The sequence below is a fragment of the Ranitomeya imitator genome, chromosome 3, assembly GCF_032444005.1.
Source record: "Ranitomeya imitator isolate aRanImi1 chromosome 3, aRanImi1.pri, whole genome shotgun sequence".
Classification (NCBI taxonomy): domain Eukaryota; kingdom Metazoa; phylum Chordata; class Amphibia; order Anura; family Dendrobatidae; genus Ranitomeya; species Ranitomeya imitator.
In genome coordinates this window covers 456,551,485-456,571,181 of record NC_091284.1, presented here as the reverse complement: position 1 = coordinate 456,571,181, position 19,697 = coordinate 456,551,485, and the positions used below count along the sequence as shown (strand labels likewise).

Here is a 19,697-nt window from a genome sequence, read left to right as displayed (position 1 = left end):
TTTAAAGATATCCAAAAGTTTAGTGCTAATTAGGAAGAAATAAGTACTACAGAGCGTATTAGAGGGTTCAAGTTATCAGTGCAAATTAAAAAATAACATTACGTTGTAACATAATAAAATCCAATTTCAAAAATTGTGCTAAAAAAATAAAAATAGGGATAAAGTGAGAATATTGGTTGCACAGTTGAAGCAAGCTCGCAAGTACCAAGTTTATATTTTGTAATATTATAAGTGATAGCTAGAACATTACTATTAAAGACAGGAATTCTAAAACTACATTTGTTTTTATGAAGATACGACTAGAGGTTTGGACAGAGAGGCTGCTTATAAATAGTAGATTTTAACTTTGCAAAGGCTTTTTATATGTCTCCCATAGGAGCCTAATGTGTCAGATAAGGTCTGTAGGATTAAAAAATACACTTAGATTTTTATTGAAAATTGACTGTATTTAGATATCTGAGTCCTGACGTCAATTATTTCTAAACTGAATGGTTTCTATTATAAGTGGTGCAGCCAAAAGGTCAGTGACAGGACTGTTATTATTCATAATATAAAGGATAAGATTTATGTCTATAAATCTGATGATGTGTATCTTTATAATATATTGCAGTCTATGAAATAAGGACCTTAAGAGCAGTACTCAGTCATTAGTAGTGTTTTTCAGGACATCGTCTAACATTTCTACCTTTTTAATAACATTCATTTTGGTAAATCTACAATGAGACCCTGAAGCTTGCATTGATTATGGTTTGAACAATAAGGTTACTTTCCCAGGATGAGCTTAAAGTGAGTTTTTGATACTACAGACTTTCTGAAGCATTTCTGCACCTATATACTGTAGTAAATTAGGTTGCTTGCATTTTTAATGGCTTTATTAGTGCATTTTTTACATGCATTTTTATTGCTTTTACCTGTGAAACATCTTCTTAGACTAAAATTCTCTCTCTCTGTTGAGGGGTAATGGACCTGTTGCGATTACAACACCAGTGGCTAAGAGGCGGAGTGCTCAGTCAGAACAGAAGGCTAAAGAATACAAATTTCAAAAAACTGACCGTCACATCCAAACATAGACTAAGTGTGAACAGGTGCTGAACCTAGAGTCACCAACTCATGTATAGTCAAATAAATAAGGCAGCACACTGCGGCGCTGAGACATGCAAACATGAAACATGAAAATTGAACTGCATTACTGCACTAGAAATATGAAAAAATGAGAGAGTTTAGAGCATAAATTGGCCAATTCATGTGTACCTGGTAAGGAAAGGAAAGGAAAGTTTTAGGACCTGGTATACGAGAGATGTCCTTATATGGCTACCAGGTACACATGAATTGGCCAATTTATGCACTAAACGTTCTCATTTTTTCATATTTCTAGTGCAGTAATGCAGTTCAATTTTCGTGTTTCATGTTTGCATGTTTTAGCGCCGCAGTGTGCTGCCTTATTTAATTGAGTATATATGAGTTGATGACTCTAGGTTCAGCACCTGTTCACACTACTTATTCTATGTTTGGATGTGATGGTCAGTTTTTTGAAATATGTTTTAAACAAAGCTGATTTGCATTTAATACTTCCTGGTATTTGACTTCGACAAAATGTTATTGATACAGACATGCAGATTACATGTGTTTTCGATGTGTTTCCACTGCAGAAACACACTAAAAACCATGTGTGTTTTTTACCTGCCAATGTTGCATATCTAATGCAAGTTTATGTGAACAATCTGCACATAAACTCAGCATACCCACAAGAGAAACTAACAGGTTGTGGATTTGAAACACGCACTGCAGGTCAGTTTACGCAGGGTAAAAAAAAAACCACAATGGGCATGAGATTTCTTGAAATCCCATCCAATTCTGATACAATTGTAAGAGAGAAAAGAACCATCTGTTGATGTACATGGAAATAGAATGGGGGTTTAGAAAGGTGCATATGCTATTTGTAAGTGTCATATTTGACTTGTGAGCAGGATTCACAGCTTCACTGCTCAGTGCTACCATATTATTTATTCCATGCTTCTGATGCATCTGAACATTTGCTTATTAAATCTTTTATGTCAAAAAGTGCAGTGAATGGGAGACACCATAGCAGCTGGTCCCCACCCATTAACTTAGAGATGACTGTGCCTGTACAGGGATACTAGTGAAACATACAGTATACAAGAAGTGTTATTACTTGTGTACACGCTTAAAAAAAGTAGTTTTATAGTTTATTAAACCTGAGACCTTAAGAATATTTTTTTCCCAACAAATTGCATTTTTAAGACTATGTGCAGACTGCTTTTCTGATCACCATACACTCAGGAGGTATATTGTTGTGAATTCTGTTGTCGAACTCCCTCCTGTGGTCGTGAATGGTACTTCGGCGAGTTCTGTCCATGGACTCCCTCTGGTGGCTGTGAGTGGAGCTGCTGCTTCTGAGGTTCCTTACACAGGTGAGGTGGTATATCCTTTGGTTGGCTGCTCTATTTAACTCCACTCAGATCGTTACTCCATGCCAGCTGTCAATGTTCCTGCATTTGTTCAGTTCGCTCTTGGATCTTTCTGGTGACCTGTCTTCTCCAGCAGAAGCTAAGTTCCTGATAGTTATTATTTGTTTATTGTTTCCTTGTCCAGCTGGATATCATGATTTTGCCTTGCTAGCTGGTAGCTCTGGGATGCAGAGTGGCACCTCCGCACCGTGAGTCGGTGCGGAGGTCTTTTTGCACACTCTGCGTGGTCTTTTGTAGTTTTTTGTGCTGACCGCAAAGATACCTTTCCTATCCTCTGTCTGTTTAGTTAGTCTGGCCTCCCTTTGCTGAACCCTGTTTCATTTCTGCATTTGTGACTTTCACAGTCAATATATGTGGGGGGCTGACTTTTCCTTTGGGGAATTTCTCTGAGGCAAGGTAGGCTTTATTTTCTATCTCTAGGGCTAGCTAGCTCTTAGGCTGTGAAGAGGAGTCTAGGGAGTGTCAGGAACGCTCCACGGCTATTTCTAGTTGTTGTGATAGGATTAGGGATTGCGGTCAGCAGAGCTCTCACATCCCGGAGCTTGTCCTGTGTGAGTTTAACTATCAGGTCGTGCCGGGTGCTCCTAACCACCAGGTCCATTACAGTACAGCTGCCTTAAAGTATTAATGCATCTCAATAGAGGGATAAGAGAAGTTCTGAGACCATTTTTTTTTCTTTGCACTGCGTTTTGTCTTTCTTTTCCCCTAAACCTTTGGGTGGTTCAGGACACAGGTGTAGATATAGACATTCAAGGTCTGTCCTCTTGTGTGGATCATCTCACTGCAAGGGTACAAAATATTCAAGATTTTGTGGTTCAGAATCCGATGTTAGAGCCTAGAATAACTATTCCTGATTTGTTTTCTGGGAATAGATCTAAGTTCCTGAATTTCAGAAATAATTGTAAACTGTTTCTAGCTTTGAAACCCCGCTCCTCTGGTGACCCCGTTCAACAAGTAAAAATCATTCTTTCTTTGTTGCGTGGTGACCCTCAAGACTGGGCATTTTCCCTTGTACCAGGAGATCCTGCATTGCAAGATGTTGATGCGTTTTTTCTTGCACTTGGATTGCTTTATGATGAACCAAATTCAGTGGATCAGGCAGAGAAAATCTTGCTGGCTTTGTGTCAGGGTCAGGATGAAGCGGAGGTGTACTGTCAGAAGTTTAGAAAGTGGTCTGTGCTTACTCAGTGGAATGAGTGTGCCCTGGCGGCAATTTTCAGAAAGGGTCTTTCTGAAGCCCTTAAGGATGTCATGGTGGGATTTCCCATGCCTGCTGGTCTGAATGAGTCTGTCTTTGGCCATTCAGATCGATCGGCGCTTGCGTGAGCGCAAAGCTGCGCACCATTTGGCGGTATTCTCTGAGCACCGGCCTGAGCCTATGCACTATGATAGGACTTTGACCAGAGCTGAATGGCAAGAACACAGACGTCGGAATGGGCTGTGTTTTTACTGTGGTGATTCCACTCATGCTATCTCCGATTGTCCTAAGCGCACTAAGCGGCTCACTAGGTCTGCCACCATTGGTACGGTACAGTCTAAATTTCTTTTGTCCGTTACTCTGATTTGCTCTCTGTCGTCCTATTCTGTTATGGCATTTGTGGATTCAGGCACTGCCCTGAATTTGATTGACTTGGAGTTTGCCAGGCGCTGTGGTTTTTTCTTGGAGCCCTTGCAGTATCCTATTCCATTGAGAGGAATTGATGCTACGCCTTTGGCCAAGAATATGCCTCAGTACTGGACTCAATTGACCATGTGCATGGCTCCTGCACATCAGGAGGATATTCGCTTTTTGGTGTTGTATAATCTGCATGATGTGGTCGTTTTGGGGTTGCCATGGCTACAGGTCCATAATCCAGTATTGGATTGGAAATCTATGTCTGTGTCCAGCTGGAGTTGTCAAGGGGTACATGGTGATGTTCCATTGTTGTCAATTTCGCCTTCTACTCCTTCTGAAGTCCCTGAGTTTTTATCAGATTACCGGGATGTATTTGAAGAGCCCAAATCCGGTGCCCTACCTCCTCATAGGGATTGCGATTGTGCTATTAATTTGATTCCTGGTAGTAAGTTTCCTAAGGGCCGACTGTTTAATTTATCTGTGCCAGAGCACGCCGCTATGCGGATTTATATAAAGGAATCCTTGGAGAAGGGTCATATTCGCCCGTCGTCGTCACCATTGGGTTCTTTTTTTGTGGCCAAGAAGGATGGCTCTTTGAGACCTTGTATTGATTACCGCCTTCTTAATAAGATCACAGTCAAATTTCAGTATCCTTTGCTGCTGCTGTCTGATTTGTTTGCTCGGATTAAGGGGGCTAGTTGGTTCACCAAGATAGATCTTCGAGGGGGTATAATCTTGTGCGAATTAAACAGGGTGATGAATGGAAAACAGCATTTAATACGCCCGAGGGCCATTTTGAGTACCTGGTTATGCCATTCGGGCTTTCTAATGCTCCATCTGTGTTTCAGTCCTTTATGCATGACATCTTCCGAGAGTACCTGGATAGATTCATGATTGTATATTTGGATGACATTTTGGTCTTTTCGGATGATTGGGAGTCTCATGTGAAGCAGGTCAGAATGGTGTTCCAGGTCCTTTGTGCGAATTCCTTGTTTGTGAAGGGGTCAAAGTGTCTCTATGGAGTTCAGAAGGTTTCATTTTGGGGTTTCATTTTTTCCCCTTCTACTATCGAGATGGACCCTGTTAAAGTTCAGGCCATTTATGATTGGACTCAGCCGACATCTGTGAAGAGCCTGCAGAAGTTCCTGGGCTTTGCTAATTTTTACTGTCGCTTCATCGCTAATTTTTCTAGTATTGCTAAACCGTTGACTGATTTGACCAAGAAAGGTGCTGATGTGGTCAATTGGTCCTCTGCGGCTGTAGAGGCTTTTCAGGAGTTGAAGCGTCGTTTTTCTTCTGCCCCTGTGTTGTGCCAGCCAGATGTTTCGCTCCCGTTTCAGGTCGAGGTTGATGCTTCTGAGATTGGAGCAGGGGCTGTTTTGTCGCAAAGAAGTTCTGATGGCTCGGTGATGAAACCATGTGCCTTCTTTTCTAGAAAATTCTCGCCTGCTGAGCGCAATTATGATGTTGGCAATCGAGAGTTGTTGGCCATGAAGTGGGCATTCGAGGAGTGGCGACATTGGCTTGAAGGAGCTAAACATCGCATGGTGGTCTTGACGGATCACAAGAATTTGACTTATCTCGAGTCTGCCAAACAGTTGAATCCTAGACAGGCTCGATGGTCGCTCTTTTTCTCCCGTTTTGATTTTGTGGTTTCATACCTTCCGGGATCTAAGAATGTGAGGGCTGATGCCCTGTCAAGGAGTTTTGTGCCTGACTCTCCGGGTGTTCCGGAGCCGGTGGGTATTCTTAAAGAGGGGGTAATTTTGTCTGCCATCTCCCCTGATTTGCGGTGTGTGCTGCAGAAGTTTCAGGCTGATAGACCTGACCGTTGTCCAACGGACAAACTGTTTGTCCCTGATAGATGGACTAGTAGAGTTATCTCTGAGGTTCATTGTTCGGTGTTGGCTGGTCATCCTGGAATCTTTGGTACCAGAGATTTGGTGGCTAGATCCTTTTGGTGGCCTTCTTTGTCACGGGATGTGCGTTCTTTTGTGCAGTCCTGTGGGACTTGAGCTCGGGCTAAGTCCTGCTGTTCTCGTGCCAGTGGGTTGCTTTTGCCCTTGCCGGTCCCGAAGAGGCCCTGGACGCATATTTCCATGGATTTTATCTCTCATCTCCCTGTTTCTCAAAGGATGTCGATCATTTGGGTGGTTTGTGATCGCTTCTCTAAGATGGTCCATTTGGTACCCTTGTCTTAATTGCCTTCCTCCTCTGATTTGGTGCCATTGTTTTTCCAGCATGTGGTTCGTTTGCATGGCATTCCGGAGAACATCGACTCGGACAGAGGTTCCCAGTTTGTTTCGAGGTTTTGGCGGTCCTTTTGTGCTAAGATAGGCATTGATTTGTCTTTTTCTTCGGCTTTCCATCCTCAGACTAATGGCCAAACCGAACGAACTAATCAGACTTTGGAAACATATCTGAGATGCTTTGTTTCTGCTGATCAGGATGATTGGGTGTCCTTCTTGCCTTTGGCTGAGTTCGCCCTTAATAATCGGGCCAGCTCGGCTACTTTGGTTTCTCCTTTTTTCTGTAATTCTGGTTTCCATCCTCGTTTCTCTTCAGGGCAGGTTGAGCCTTCGGACTGTCCTGGTGTGGATACTGTGGTGGACAGGTTGCAGCAGATTTGGACTCATGTGGTGGACAATTTGACATTGTCCCAGGAGAAGGCTCAACGTTTCGCTAACCGCCAGCGCTGTGTTGGTCCCCGACTTCGTGTTGGGGATTTGGTTTGGTTGTCATCTCGTTATGTTCCTATGAAGGTTTCCTCTCCTAAGTTTAAGCCTCGTTTCATTGGGCCATATAAGATTTCTGAAGTTCTTAATCCCGTGTCATTTCGTTTGGACCTTCCAGCTTCTTTTGCCATCCATAATGTGTTCCATAGGTCGTTGTTGCGGAGATACGTGGCGCCTATGGTTCCCTCCGTTGATCCTCCTGCTCCGGTGTTGGTCGAGGGGGAGTTGGAGTATGTGGTGGAGAAGATTTTAGATTCTCGTTTTTCGAGACGGAAACTCCAGTACCTGGTCAAGTGGAAGGGTTATGGTCAGGAAGATAATTCCTGGGTTTTTGCCTCTGATGTCCATGCTGCCGATCTAGTTTGTGCCTTTCATTTGGCTCATCCTGATCGGCCTGGAGGCTCTGGTGAGGGTTCGGTGACCCCTCCTCAAGGGGGGGTACTGTTGTGAATTCTTTTGTCGAACTCCCTCCTGTGGTCTTGAATGGTACTTCGGCGAGTTCTGTCCATGGACTCCCTCTGGTGGCTGTGAGTGGAGCTGCTGCTTCTGAGGTTCCTTACACAGGTGAGGTGGTTTATCCTTTGGTTGGCTGCTCTATTTAACTCCACTCAGATCGTTACTCCATGCCAGCTGTCAATGTTCCTGCATTTGTTCAGTTCGCTCTTGGATCTTTCTGGTGACCTGTCTTCTCCAGCAGAAGCTAAGTTCCTGATAGTTATTATTTGTTCATTGTTTCCTTGTCCAGCTGGATATCATGATTTTGCCTTGCTAGCTGGTAGCTCTGGGATGCAGAGTGGCACCTCCGCACCGTGAGTCGGTGCGGAGGTCTTTTTGCACACTCTGCGTGGTCTTTTGTAGTTTTTTGTGCTGACAGCAAAGATACCTTTCCTATCCTCTGTCTGTTTAGTTAGTCTGGCCTCCCTTTGTTGAACCCTGTTTCATTTCTGCGTTTGTGACTTTCATCTTTACTCACAGTCAATATATGTGGGGGGCTGCCTTTTCCTTTGGGGAATTTCTCTGAGGCAAGGTAGGCTTTATTTTCTATCTCTAGGGCTAGCTAGCTCTTAGGCTGTGAAGAGGAGTCTAGGGAGTGTCAGGAACGCTCCACGGCTATTTCTAGTTGTTGTGATAGGATTAGGGATTGCGGTCAGCAGAGCTCCCACATCCTGGAGCTTGTCCTGTGTGAGTTTAACTATCAGGTCGTGCCGGGTGCTCCTAACCACCAGGTCCATAACAGTATATACCTCACAGTGGCGAAGGCATCCATCCAGCATTGCAAAAATCATATGCAGTATATGTTTTCTTCAGAAGTCTCCTGTATGGCAATGCACGGTCTGCTGCAATACACATATATAAAGATTTACATATTTATAGGGGTTCAAATCCCACCAATGACTGAATTTGCAAACATGTTCCATGTTTGGCTTTTCTCCAGGTACTTTGGATTCTTCCCACTCTTCAAATACATGCTGGTAGACTGTGAGCCCCAATGGGGACAGTGATGATGATGATAAAGCAATGATGAATTAATGGCTCTATATAAGCAAACAATATAAATATGTATACTGCTAGAAATTTTGGGACATTTATAACATAAGCAATATTATATGAAGTTTTGTTAGTCTTTTTTTAATTTAACAGTAATACACAATCCCAGTGATATTTAAATATGTAATAATTGAAAACCTCCACAAGTAGACTTTGAAAACATAATTTTCTTTTTCCTGTAACATATGCTGTAATGGTTCCAAAATGTAAGCTGGTTAAAGTCATCAAGCGACAGCAAATATCAGCAGCAAAGGTCAAAGTGATTGTCACTGCCATCATCAGTATTTTCATAAACTCGCTTTGACTAATCCTTATGTTTCTAGCTGGCATGACTCAAAGTGCCATCTTTAAATTATGAGTAATGGCGTAATAATGGATGCAAATAATGCATAACGTGCATCCAAAGCATAAACAATCACCTTCATATTCGCATTCTGATTGCTTGTCATGTGCACTATATTTTGTGAAGTTTCACTAATTCAGCTGTCTTTCTACTTTACAATGAATTAGTGGGTTCCTAATGTACCATCAAACACTGAGGACTCTCAGTTCTAAATAATGTGCCATAGTGATTGATTCTGAAGATTACCTCAGATCAAGTTTTCGTATATCTGCGGAAAATGAGACAGCCCATTATCTGCTTGCTCATATCTTGGCAGGGGCCTTCTGGCACTGAATATTTCATAGCCTGATAAAGTAAGCAATACATGACATGTCTAAATATTACCTTACTTAATGGAAATCTTAAAAACCCTTCCTGTCAGTATCATTATATTTGCACTGGCATTTGCCTAAATGGGAAAACAACTACAGCAGAATAATTAAATTAAACACAATACATTGCATAGCTGCCAGACTTGCAAATACATATACTAGATATTGAGCTAATGATATGGCCATGCTGTCCAAATGTGCTATATAAAATACTGTAGTCATTCCATATTATGAAGCCCCAAGCACTCAATTTTTTCAATGTATGTTGCCTTAGTGAGAAGCTTTACTCCCCAACGTGACCTCTAATACTCTTTTATCTTTATCAAATCACTTGTTATTTTTAATTTTCTTCCATTTTCTATTCAAATAACCCAGGCAAAGATCTAGCACACTCTCGTAAGTACGTAAAAGGGAAGGTGTCTTCAAAAAATGTAATGTAATTTTCATAGTTGAAACTGGAGCTTTTTGAGACTCTTACTTCCCGTCCTTTCAGGGAGAGTTTTCCCTGAGTACATTGACTGAGTGATATAAATTATATGGCCTTAGGCTACTTTCACACTAGCGTTTTTTTCAATACGTCGCAATGCGTCGTTTAGGTGAAAAAACGCATCCTGCAAAGTTGTCTGCAGGATGCGTTTTTGCCCCATAGACTAACATTAGCGACGCATTGCGACGCATTGACACACGTCGCAACCGTCATGCTTCCGACGGTCCGCCATTTCCGACCACGCATGCGCGGCCGGAACTCCTCCCCCACCTCCCCGCACCTCACAATGGGGCAGCGGATGCGCTGGAAAAATGCATCCGCTGCCCCCGTTGTGCGGCTCATTTCACTGCTAGCGTCGGTACCTCGGCCCAACGCACTGCGACGGGCCGAGTACGACGCTAGTGTGAAAGTAGCCTTAATTCAACTACACTAAAACAAATAATTTTTTTATTGACAAAACAATTCTTATTAGAAAACAAGAATCAATCTCAGATCAGTGGGGGTCCGAGCTGCAGTACTCGGGAGTGTCGAGTTTACTAATCTGTGCCGTTCCAGCTGTGTACATTGTATAAATAGGGTCTCTGCATATTGCAGCACGGTGGCTCAGTAGTTAGCACTGCAGCCTTGCAGCGCTGCAGTCCTGGGTTTGAATCCCACTAAGGACAACATCTGCAGGGAGATTGTATGTTCTTCCTGTGTTTGCGTGGGTTTCATCCAGGTTCTCCGGTTTCCTCCCACATTCCAAAGACATACTGATAGGGAATTTAGATTGTGAGCCCCATCGGGGAAAGCAATGATAATGAGTGTAAACTGTAAAACGCTGCGGAATATATTAGCGCTATATAAAAATAAAGAATATTTATTTATTATTGCCATGTGTTGGACCTGACATTGATGACCGATCCTCCAAATCAGGGGTCTCAAGCACGCAAACCCTGAGGCTGCTTCACGTGGCCCACAGGCCCCGAGCTCACAGTGACGATGTGACCCAGTCAAGGGGGTCGTCGACGTCAGCGCTACTTTCCAGTTGAATGTGCGTCCTTGGATGCATATTCAATTGACATGTATTGTGGCACAGAGACCAGCTCTCTGTGCGGCAGTATCGATACCAGTCACAGGCCACTCAGAGGCCAGCATCTTTCTGCAAGATGGGTACCAGGATGAGGTCATTACTGCAAGCTGGTGGATCAGGATGATGTCATTATTGTAAGATAGGGACCAGGATGGGGTCATTACTGCAAGATGAGGACCAGGATGTGGTCATTATTACAGGGTGGGGACCAGGATGGGGAGATTACAAAAGAATGGGGTCATTACTGTAAGATGGGGACAAGGATTGGGTCACCATCTTCAGGATGGTGAAGAGGATGGGGGACATTATTACAAGATGAGGTCCAGGATGGAATACATTACTATAAGATAGGGACCAGGATGGGGACATTACCACAAGACAGCTACCATGCCGGGGGGATATTACTGCAAAATAGGGACCGCAATGTGTTTATTGATGCAAGATGGGGACCAGAATGGGGTTATTAGTGTAAGATGATGACCAGGATTGGGTCATTATTAAAGGATGGGGACCAGGATAGGGAAAATTACAACAAGAAGAGGACCAGGATGGGGGACATTACCACAAGATGGGGACCAGGATGCATTACTGTAAGGTGGGGACCAGGATTGGTTCATTACTGCAAGATGGAAACATTACTACAAGATGAGGATCAAGATTAGGGAAATTACTAAAAGATGAGGACAAGGATGGGGTCATTACTACAAAGTGGAAAACAGGATGGGGAGATTACAAAAGAATGGGGTCATTACTGTAAGAAGGGGACAAGGATTGGGTCATTACTACAGGATGGTGAAGAGGATGGTCGACATTATTACAAGATGGGGTCCAGAATGGAGGACATTACTATAAGATACGGACCAGGATGGAGACATTACCACAAGACAGATACCAGATTAGGGGATACTACTACAAAATGGGGACCAGAATGTGATTGTTAGTGCAAAGTGGGGGCCAGAATTGGGTTATTGGTGCAAGATAGTGACCAGGATTGGGTCATTATTACAGGATGGGGACCAGGATGGGGACCATTACAACAAGATGAGGACCCGGATGGGGGATATTACCATAAGATGGGGACCAGGATGGGGACATTACTACATGTTGGGGACTACAATGAAGGACATTACTATAAGATGGGGACCTGGATGGGAACATTACCACAAATGGGGACAAGGAAGGGGACATTACTGCAAGATGGAGACCAAGTTGGGGAACTTTACTATAAGATGGAGAACAGGATGGTGTCATTGCTGCAAAATGGGGACAGAATAGATAGTATTATTACTGCATGATGGAGACCAGGATGGAGGATATTATTACAAGATGAGGACCAGGATGAGGACATTACTACTAGACAGTGACCACATTGGCGGATATTAGTGCAAAATGGGGACCAAGTTGGAGGAAATTACTACAAAATGGCAATCAGGATGAGGTCATTACAGCAAGATGGGGACCAGGATGGGGTCGTTACTGCAAGATGGGGACCAGGATGGGGTCGTTACTGCAAGATGGGGACCAGAATGGGTTATTACTACAGGATGGAGACCAGTGTGGGTTACATCACTATAGGATGGTTGGACTTTACTACAAGATGGGGAACCAGATGGACATATTAGTACCAGATGGGGACATCTCATGCTGCAAAGAATGCAATTCTTCAAATTAAATTTTTTTGTTGGTGTGGCTCATATACCCAGCTGAGTTTGAGACCCCTGCTTTAGACTATGCTCAAGTTCTGCGTATGTTGTGATCTGTTTTAAAAAGTTTAAACCAAATCATTAAAGGTTAATTCGCATGTATCTTCTTCAGGAAAACAACACCCCCAGAAAACAAGAAACAAAAATTCTGGGTAGTGGTGTTCTCCTGAAGATTGGCAGTTCGGACCTGCAACATGGTTGCTCTGCTGGTCCGAACTGTACACTCTAATATAGTTCATTAGCATCATAGGAGCACAGGGACATTAAAGCTCCAGCAATATGGCCAGCTTTAAATCATTGCTCATAGTTCTTTATTTAAAAAAATCTTGTAAACACTTCACATAATTGGCCACACTGCTAGACTGCGGCATTGGTGGGTCTCCTAAACAGCCAGCATTAAATAACAAAATTAAAAGTTTCTCCATTCTTATCAATGGAGATGACTTTTCTTAAGATTAGAATTACAAAGTTGCTCCCTTCTACAAATACTTTGAAAGTTGAGCCACATCCTTTAAAATGAATAATAGAACTGGCATGTCACTTGACAAATGGTAAAGTTTTTAATATCAGAGGTTAGGACCTTCCCAATTAGGGCTACTATGATGTGTTGGGATGGCTTTTACATTTTTTTTAATCAGAATTATATTAACGAAGTATCCTATATTTTTTCATGCACTATTGCTATCTTTATTTATTTACTGCAGAGTATATGCTTATTATGTTTCTATCTTGAGCTTTGTCTGTTTGGTGGCCAGTGTGAACATGCACTACCATGCTACGTGCACACCAACTTATATCCCAGTTCATTTCTTTGGTTTTTTATCACAATGGTAGAATGGTCTATCTAATGGATACTGAAGATGAAAATTGCACCATTAGTGCACATATAGCAGAAATGGTTAAATTCACCCAAATCATGGCTTACTGTACGGTTTCTATTGGGAGCACAAAATTGAATATGGCGCCTCAACATAAAAGGAGGTTGCTGTCTAAAAACATTGACAATCACAAATATGTTAATGTTCATATAATTTAACATTGTACAAATAATTGTACAAAATCAGTACCATTTCTCTGACATAAATGATCTAAACCAGCAGCAAGGTTTCTATGGTTAGCAGACCCTTCAGTGTGCACTTATTATCTCTTTCTTAAAGGGAAACTGTCAGCTGATAAATGCTGCCCGATCCATGGGCAGCATGTATCAGATACTGGTTGCATGCTTTCAGCCATATGTGTTTAACTATGAAATGCTGCAGCATATGGGAGACTTGTTGGACAGGTCGGTTTCCAGCAGCTTCTCCTCACCCGTTAACATTGATTGTTTCCCTATGCACATAGACCTGTCCCTAAAGAGGAGCTGGCAACCAACCTGTCTGACTAGTCTACTATGCAGCACGATCCCCAACGACTATTGAACATATATGGCTGAAATATTGCAACTAGTGTCTGATACCTGCCTGACATGGATCGAGCAGCATATATCAGCGGTCAGGTTCTCATGTGATATTGATACTATTGAAAAATATACCATTAATTGTTACATTTCCAAAACAGTCTTTGCCTTTGAATGAGGTCGATCTCAAACAATTTGTTTCTTGAAGGCCAGCCTTTCTCTGAAAATTAATTGTCACAGGTCTATCTTCTGGGCCAAAGGAAATTTCATTTGTACGTAAATGTATAGTGCACAAGGCATTCAATATGGTTGGTCATCTAATATAGGCTGGGACTGGATCAACCACATTACAGCATTTATTAATGGTTCACTCTGGCTCATATTGAAGGGTCTGAGTATGAAAATTCTTCCTAGAAATAATTGTTTGAAAAATTAGTTCCTAGCTTAATGCTTCCAGTAGTCATAAGCAGTATTTATGGTTAATTATTCTGTAGTCTCTCCAGTACTAAGCAATTAATGTATGAACCTACTGATTATTAAGTCTTGAGATTTCCTAATATGATTTTATAGATTTGAGAAAACTTTACTATTATTAAAAAACATTGCTTTATTCTAGGTGTGGTTGTGTGGTGGAAGTATGGAAGTCCTTCCCTGTTCGAGAGTGGCCCACATAGAACGTAAAAGAAAGCCTTATAACAATAACATAGATTTCTACACCAAGAGGAATGCTTTACGAGTAGCTGAAGTATGGATGGATGACTACAAATCACATGTTTACATTGCGTGGAATTTACCATTGGAGGTAAGGTTTAAACAAGATATCATTGAGACTATGCAAAATCCTATAATTCACAGTATTCAAAAAATATATTAAGTTTGTTTTTATATCTTTTCAGAACCCAGGAATAGACATTGGTGACATAACAGAAAGAATTGCTTTAAGGAAAAGCTTGAAGTGCAAAAACTTTCAATGGTACTTGGATAATGTTTATCCAGAAATGAGAAGATATAATAATACCGTTGCGTATGGAGAGGTATGGTAAATTATGTCTACACACAATTCCTATAAAAATAAGTATTGTTCACCAACGCTACTATCTTGAGGCATAAAATCCTCATTACATGTGAAAAGATAACATTGGAGTCTTCTTTTGCAGTTCTCATTTCATCCTGGGATACTAAGCCATGTTTTAGTATTTCTTCCATCCTTTACAAATTTACTTTGGTGTAATTAAAGGGTTTTCTAGGAGTAGAAAAATGTATAAAAAGAAAATCTCATAAGTACTTTTTTCTAAATTACTTTAATTTGAAATGTTCACTTATTTTATCTAGTGAAATACTCATTGTAGTACATTAAAATTGCTTAACTTTTGCTAGTTAATAAGAAGAGTGCCTACTAGCTCATGGGGAAAGTCCACTGCTGTGACCTGGAGATAACCTCTATCATGCACTGTCAAGATGTCCAAGTCACAGCAGCCACAAAGTCATCAGAAAGACAGGGTGGAGAGCAGAGAAGCAGCCTCTTTTTACAATGTCTGCCCTGATACCTCTAATATTAGATCACATAGACAGGGTAGACAACTGTGGAGTAGCCTCTTTTTATCTTATCACATATGGAATCTCCAGTAATAGATTAGAATATCCACTGGGAAGACATCTTCCTACACATGTAAGGAGGGATGCCGGGCTTCCTACTGCACATGTTCATGAGCACCTGTGTAGACCAGGTTTATGACACTGTAAAAAAGATGGCAGCCATTTTGTTGTATTACTTTCATAAGCAAGCCACGTGCAAAATGCCAGTTTAACTCTTTACTCACTAAGGAGATTTTTTTTTTGCAGAATGATGACTCAGTAGTAGTGTTGAGCATTCCGATACCGCAAGTATCGGGTATCGGCCGATACTTGCGGTATCGGAATTCCGATACCGAGATCCGATACTTTTGTGGTATCGGGTATCGGTATCGGATCCATAGGGATGTGTAAAATAAAGAATTAAAATAAAAAATATTGATATATTCACCTGTCCGGCGGCCCCTGGACATCACGCTGCTAACCGGCAGGCTTCTTTGTTTAAAATGCACGCGTTTAGGACCTGCGAATGACGTCCCGGCTTCTGATTGGTCACGTGCCACCCATGTGACCACCACGCGACCAATCAGAAGCCGTGACGTCATTCGCAGGTCCTCAATTCCTAGAATTAGGAGTTTAGTGAATGAGAATGACGTCGCGGCTTCTGATTGGTCGCGTGCCGCTCATGTGACCGCCACGTGACCAATCAGAAGCCGCGACGTCATTCGCAGGTCCTAAACGCGCGCATTTTAAACAAAGAAGCCTGCCGGTTAGCAGCGTGATGTCCAGGGGCCGCCGGACAGGTGAATATATCAATATTTTTTATTTTAATTCTTTATTTTACACATTAATATGGATCCCAGGGCCTGAAGGAGAGTTTCCTCTCCTTCAGACCCTGGGAACCATCAGCATACCTTCCGATACTTGGTGTCCCATTGACTTGTATTGGTATCGGATATCGGTATCGGCGATATCCGATATTTTTTGGGTATCGGCCGATACTATCCGATACCGATACTTTCAAGTATCGGACGGTATCGCTCAACACTACTCAGTAGCCAAAGATGTATGAACTGCTCATTGCCTACTATTAGCAATATCTGAGCCCTTTGTTGCAGTTACATCCATTATTCATTGTAAGGCCACATTCACATGATCAGTTCTTATAAGCCAAAATCAGAAGTGGGTAACAAATGCAGAACTGGTGCACGTGTTGCTATAATAATTTTCCTCTGATAATGGTAGTCAATGGGGAATCCAAGCATTTTTCCGGCAGACCCTACAAGGAGGTCTGGGGGGCAGGAAATATGTGGAAATGGATGGAAAAAAGTACTGAATGGAAGGAGAATAGCATGGGGAAGACCTCTGGAAGCATCTCTGACTCCCAGATTGCTGCTTAGAGCAATGGTGTCACACACTTTTACTTTACTTTATGAGAAATTGATGATAAATTGGAGTTTACAGGAAAAAAATGTTAAGAAACGTGCTTTCCAGTATTAGGACTTGTATATAGAGCAACATTTTAAAACGTTTTAAAAAAATAATAATTTAAGTAAATAAAAAAAATTAAAAATAAAGATTTTTTAATTTTGATTATATTTTTTATTATTTTTTTTATTAAAAAAGTGGAAATGTCAGTGTAATTTATGAAGAAAGCAAGAACTACCAAAGATTAGATGGAAGAAGGACTCATATACACTCAGGATTAGACATAAAGAGCGGCCTCATACACATTATGTTCAAATTGTCATGTAGTGGTACTCTTTAACCCCTCTGTGACCTTGGACGTACTATCCCGTCGAGGTGCCCTGGGCCTATCTGACCCTTGACGGGATAGTACGTCCTGCCCTTTAATGCGATACCGCGACTTAAGTCGCGGTGATCGCATTAAAATTCCGACGCCATCTCACCTGGGGGGAGATGGCCTCGGCATCCAGGGCATTGTCGCCGCCCACCCGCCCTCTCGATCGCTGTGATTGGCTGTTCAATTCTGAACAGCCAATCACAGCCATTCTCATTGTTTCAGCCAATCGGAGCGGCTGAAACAATGAGGTCACAGGCTAGGATCGAGTACCGATGTACTCGATCCTAGGTCCGGTGCCTGGCAACGCCAGGCACCGGCAAGAACACCCCGGATTGGCGCGATCGCCGATCGCATCGATCGCACCAATCGCAGGGCACCGCGCGGTATTACCGCGCTGTGCCCTGCCGGAACCTGCGTGGATCGGTGCTCTAATAGCACCGATCCTAGGATAGGACACAGTGCAGGCCCAGCAGGGCCTGCAGGAGCCGATTGGCGCGATCGATGTCATCGTCGATCGCGCCAATCACAGGGCGCAGCGGCGATCACGCTGTGACCGCTCTGTGCCCTGCAGGTGACCTGGCTGTGACCTGCCTAGGATGGCGCGAACAGATCCGATCCTAGGCAGGTCACAGCCAGGTCACCAGGAAAGCTCTGATTGGTGGGATCGATGTTATGGTCGATCCCACCAATGACAGGTCACAGCAGCAGCATGACCGCTCTGTGACCTGTCTGTGTCACCTGCCTGACCTGTGTATGACCGCTCTGCAGGGTCCTCATTCTAGCTGAGGATTCCTACAGAGCGGTCATACTGCTGGATCTCCCTGCTGGATTTTGTGCCTGGATCTCCCTGCCGTGCTGGGTATTGTGGTGCCACAGCAGCCTGTAGCACCACAATCCCTGCTAAAGAAAGAAGACAACTAAACGTAAGTTTTATCCCTGATCCCTGCCCAATCCCCGTTCATCCACCCCAATCCCCGTTCATCCACCCCAATCCCCGTTCATCCACCCCAATCCCCCTTCCCCCTCTTTTTACCCCCTCCACCCCCATTTGTGCCGCCTCTGTGCGCACATTTAGTAGCCGCCAAACGTTGATTGGTGACGCAGTTCACCGATCAACGCTCGCGCTCGCTTTTTTTCCCTCGCCCCCGTTGCGCCAACTCCGTACACACATTCCGCAGCCGCCAAAGTTTGATAAGTGACGCAGTTCACTTATCAGAGTTTGTGCCTGCCGTTTTCCTTTTTTTTTTTTCACCCCCCTTTTGCGCCACCTGACTACAACCGTACGTTTTGATCACTGATCCCTGCCCAATCCCCACTTCCACCCCCATCTCCCTTCCCCCTCTTTTTACCCCCCTTTGCACCTCCTTCCGTGCGCCCATTTAACAGCCGCCGAACGTTGATTGGTGACGCAGTTCACCGATCAACGCTCGCGCTCGCTTTTTTTCCCTCACCCCCGTTGCGCCAACTCCGTACACACATTCCGCAGCCGCCAAAGTTTGATAAGTGACGCAGTTCACTTATCAGAGTTTGTGCCTGCCGTTTTCCTTTTTTTTTTTCACCCCCCTTTTGCGCCACCTGACTACAACCGTACGTTTTGATCACTGATCCCTGCCCAATCCCCACTTCCACCCCCATCTCCCTTCCCCCTCTTTTTACCCCCCTTTGCACCTCCTTCCGTGCGCCCATTTAACAGCCGCCGAACGTTGATTGGTGACGCAGTTCACCGATCAACGCTCGCGCTCGCTTTTTTTCCCTCACCCCCGTTGCGCCAACTCCGTACACACATTCCGCAGCCGCCAAAGTTTGATAAGTGACGCAGTTCACTTATCAGAGTTTGTGCCTGCCATTTTCCTTTTTTTTTTTTTCACCCCCCTTTTGCGCCACCTGACTACAACCGTACGTTTTGATCACTGATCCCTGCCCAATCCCCACTTCCACCCCCATCTCCCTTCCCCCTCTTTTTACCCCCCTTTGCACCTCCTTCCGTGCGCCCATTTAACAGCCGCCGAACGTTGATTGGTGACGCAGTTCACCGATCAACGCTCGCGCTCGCTTTTTTTCCCTCACCCCCGTTGCGCCAACTCCGTACACACATTCCGCAGCCGCCAAAGTTTGATAAGTGACGCAGTTCACTTATCAGAGTTTGTGCCTGCCGTTTTCCTTTTTTTTTTTCACCCCCCTTTTGCGCCACCTGACTACAACCGTACGTTTTGATCACTGATCCCTGCCCAATCCCCACTTCCACCCCCATCTCCCTTCCCCCTCTTTTTACCCCCCTTTGCACCTCCTTCCGTGCGCCCATTTAACAGCTGCCGAGCGTTGATTGGTGACGCAGTTCACCGATCAACTCTCGCGCTCGCTTTTTTCCCTTCAGCCTTTTTGCGCAACCTCCGTACACACATCCCGCAGCCGCCAAACTTTGATAAGTGACACAGTTCTCTTATCAGAGTTTGTGCCTGCCTTTTTTTTTTTTTTACAGGTTTTTCTTCTCCTTTTAGCATTTTCTTTTCAGATAAGTTTGCACAAATCACTATCCCCCCACACATACACATACAGTTATCA

The 19,697-nt window shown here is 43.4% G+C and overlaps 1 protein-coding gene across 1 annotated transcript in view; it reads left to right on the top strand.

Annotated features, from left to right (window-relative positions):
• Window positions 1–19,697, top strand: part of GALNT17 (polypeptide N-acetylgalactosaminyltransferase 17) — a 935,232-nt gene that overhangs the window by 840,850 nt on the left and 74,685 nt on the right. The window contains exons 7-8 of the mRNA XM_069757424.1: window positions 14,376–14,561; window positions 14,656–14,793. Of these exons, the coding sequence (XP_069613525.1) occupies window positions 14,376–14,561; window positions 14,656–14,793 (324 nt within the window). The remainder of the gene's footprint in view (window positions 1–14,375; window positions 14,562–14,655; window positions 14,794–19,697) is intronic.